This window comes from Corapipo altera, unplaced genomic scaffold, assembly GCF_003945725.1.
Source record: "Corapipo altera isolate COAL_440 unplaced genomic scaffold, ASM394572v1 60647, whole genome shotgun sequence".
In the NCBI taxonomy this organism is placed as follows: domain Eukaryota; kingdom Metazoa; phylum Chordata; class Aves; order Passeriformes; family Pipridae; genus Corapipo; species Corapipo altera.
The window spans coordinates 3040-5949 of NW_020886573.1; the positions used below are offsets into that span (position 1 = coordinate 3040).

At 61.9% G+C, this 2910-nt stretch overlaps 1 protein-coding gene across 1 annotated transcript in view; it reads right to left on the reverse strand.

Annotated features, from left to right (window-relative positions):
• The window catches only part of LOC113941255 (transcription activator BRG1-like), a gene marked incomplete at its 5' end in the record, with an annotated part of 5293 nt that extends 2592 nt beyond the window's left edge, over nucleotides 1-2701 (reverse strand). The window contains 3 exons of the mRNA XM_027632409.1: nucleotides 826-999; nucleotides 2192-2318; nucleotides 2628-2701. Coding sequence (XP_027488210.1) covers nucleotides 826-999; nucleotides 2192-2318; nucleotides 2628-2701 — 375 coding nt within the window. The remainder of the gene's footprint in view (nucleotides 1-825; nucleotides 1000-2191; nucleotides 2319-2627) is intronic.
• Between the last annotated feature and the right edge of the window lie 209 nt (nucleotides 2702-2910).

Sequence of the window (2910 nt, forward strand, 5' to 3'; positions counted from 1 at the left end):
GCCAATGGTCATTGGAGGGCCCCAACGGTCACTGGAGGGTCCCAATGGTCATTGGGTGGTCCCAACAGTCATTGGGTGGTCCCAAGAGTCATTGGGTGGTGCCAAGGTCATTAGGGGGTGCCAATGGTCATTGGAGGGTCCCAACGGTCACTGGAGGGTCCCAACGGTCATTGGGTGGTGCCAAGGTCATTGGAGGGTCCCAACAGTCACTGGGTGGTCTCAAGATCATTGGAGGGTCCCAATGGTCATCGGGTGGTCCCAACAGTCATTGGAGGGTCCCAATGGTCATTGGGTGGTCCCAATGCTCACTGGAGGGTCCCAACCGTCATTGGGTGGTCCCAACAATCGTTGTGTGGTCTCAATGCTCATTGGAGACTCCCAACAATCATTGGGTGGTCCCAATGGCCATCAGCCAACCCCAACAGCCACTGGCCAAGACCAACAGTCATTGGGTGGTCCCAACAATCATTGTGTGGTCTCAATGCTCATTAGAGGGTCCCAAAAGTCATCAGGTGGTCCCAATGGCCATCAGCCAACCCCAACAGCCACTGGCCAAGACCAACAATCATTGGGTGGTCCCAACGGTCACTGGAGAGCCCCGTAGCCCTTGGATGGTCCAACTGGCCACCAGACAGTCCCAGTGGCCACTGGACGGTCCCAACACCCACCACCGGACCCTCGCTCACCATCACCCACCCTTGGCCACCACCACCCAACCACCCGGCCCGGAGTCGACCTCCAACCACCCCCAGAACCCCAAAAATCCCCGTTTCCCGCCGCCTCCGCCCCGAGATTCCCTAAAAATCCCCCCCTTCCCTGCCGGACCTGGTGCTTCTGGCGGCGCTTCCGCTCCTGCTCGATCTTCTGCTGCTTCTCCAGCTTCTCGGTGATCCGGGCCTCGCGCAGCGACTGCCGCTTGCTGCGCTTGTAGGCCTTGGCGTTGAGCGCCGTCTCCAGCGCCGTGTCCCGCCGCATGCACACCACCACCTCCTGCCGCAGCTGAATCCCGGGAAAAACGGCGCGGGATCAGTGCCAGGGATGCTCCCGGCGCTCCCAGGGATCCTGGTGCTCCCAGGGATCCCGGTGCTCCCAGGGATCCCAGTGCTCCCAGGGATCCCAACACTCCCAGGGATCCCAGTACTCCCAGGGATCCCAACACTCCCAGGGATCCCAGTACTCCCAGGGATCCCAGCGCTCCCAGGGATCCCGGCGCTCCCAGGGATCCCAGCACTCCCAGGGATCCTGGCACTCCCAGCACTCCCAGGGATCCCGACACTCCCAGGGATCCCAGTACTCCCAGGGATCCCGGTGCTCCCAGGGATCCCAGCACTCCCAGGGATCCCGGCGCTCCCGGTACTCCCATGGATCCAGGCACTCCCAGGGATCCCGGCATTCTCAGCACTCCCAGAGATCCCAGCACTCCCAGGGATCCCAGTGCTCCCAAGGATCCCAGTGCTCCCAGGGGATCCCAGTGCTCCCAGGGATCCCGGTACTCCCAAGGATTCTGGCACTCCCAAGGATCCTGGCACTCCCAGGGATCCTGGCACTCCCAGCACTCCCAGGGATCCCAACACTCCCAGGGATCCCGACATTCCCAAGGATCCCGACACTCCCAGGGATCCTGGCATTCCCAGGGATCCCAGTGCTCCCAGGGATCCTGGCACTCCCAGTACTCCCAGGGATCCTGGCGCTCTCAGCACTTCCAGGAATCCTGGTACTCCCAGGGATCCCGGCGTTCCCGGCACTCCCAGGGATCCCAGTGCTCCCAGGGATCCCAGTGCTCCCAGGGGATCCCAGTACTCCCAGGGATCCTGACACTCCTGGTACTCCCAGGGATCCCGGTGCTCCCAGCACTCCCAGGAATCCCGACATTCCCAGGGATCCCGACATTCCCAAGGATCCCGGCGTTCCCGGGGATCCTGACATTCCCAAGGATCCAAACATTCCCAAGGATCCCGACGTTCCCGGGGATCCCGACATTCCCAAGGATCCCGGCGTTCCCGGGGATCCCGACATTCCCAAGGATCCCGACATTCCCGGGGATCCCGACATTCCCAAGGATCCAAACATTCCCAGGGATCCCGACATTCCCAAGGATCCCGACACTCCCAGGGATCCCGACATTCCCAAGGATCCCGACACTCCCGGGGATCCCGACATTCCCAAGGATCCCGGCGTTCCCGGCGCTCACCTGGCGCTGGAAGTTGAGCAGCCGCAGGGCCTTGAGCTCGATGGTGGCTTTGGTCCGCAGGTCCCCGGCCAAGGAGCCGGGAAGGTTTTCCAGCTCTTGGATGCGGTGGGCGATGCGGGCCTGGAGCCTGACGGGGGAGTTTTTCGGGATGAGTTTTTTTCGGGATGAGTTTTTTTCGGGATGAGTTTTTTTCGGGATGAGTTTTTTTCGGGATGAGTTTCGGCTCCGCTCCCGCCCCGGCTCCCGTCAGGAGAGCGCCAGGGAATCACTCCGGGAATGCCGGGATGGGATTTGGGGACACCCGGACACGGATAATCCCCAGGATCCCTGTGCTCCCTGTATTCCCCAGGATCCCTGTACTCCCTGTATTCCCTGTATTCCCCAGGATCCCTGCGCTCCCCAGGATCCCAGGAACCCCCCAGGAATGCCGTCCCACCTGTACTCCCTGTAATCCCTGGGTATCCCTGCCCTCCCCAGGATCCCTGTACTTCCTGTATTCCCTGGGTATCCCTGCCCTCCCCAGGACCCCCCCGGAATGCCATCCCACCTGTACTCCCTGTATTCCCCAGGATCCCTGTACTCCCTATATTCCCCTGTATTCCCTGTATTCCCTGGGATCCCTGCCCTCCTCAGGCCCCCCTGGTACCACCGTCCCACCTGTACTCCCTGGATTCCCTGTATTCCCCAGGATCCCTGTACTCCCTGTATTCCCCAGGATC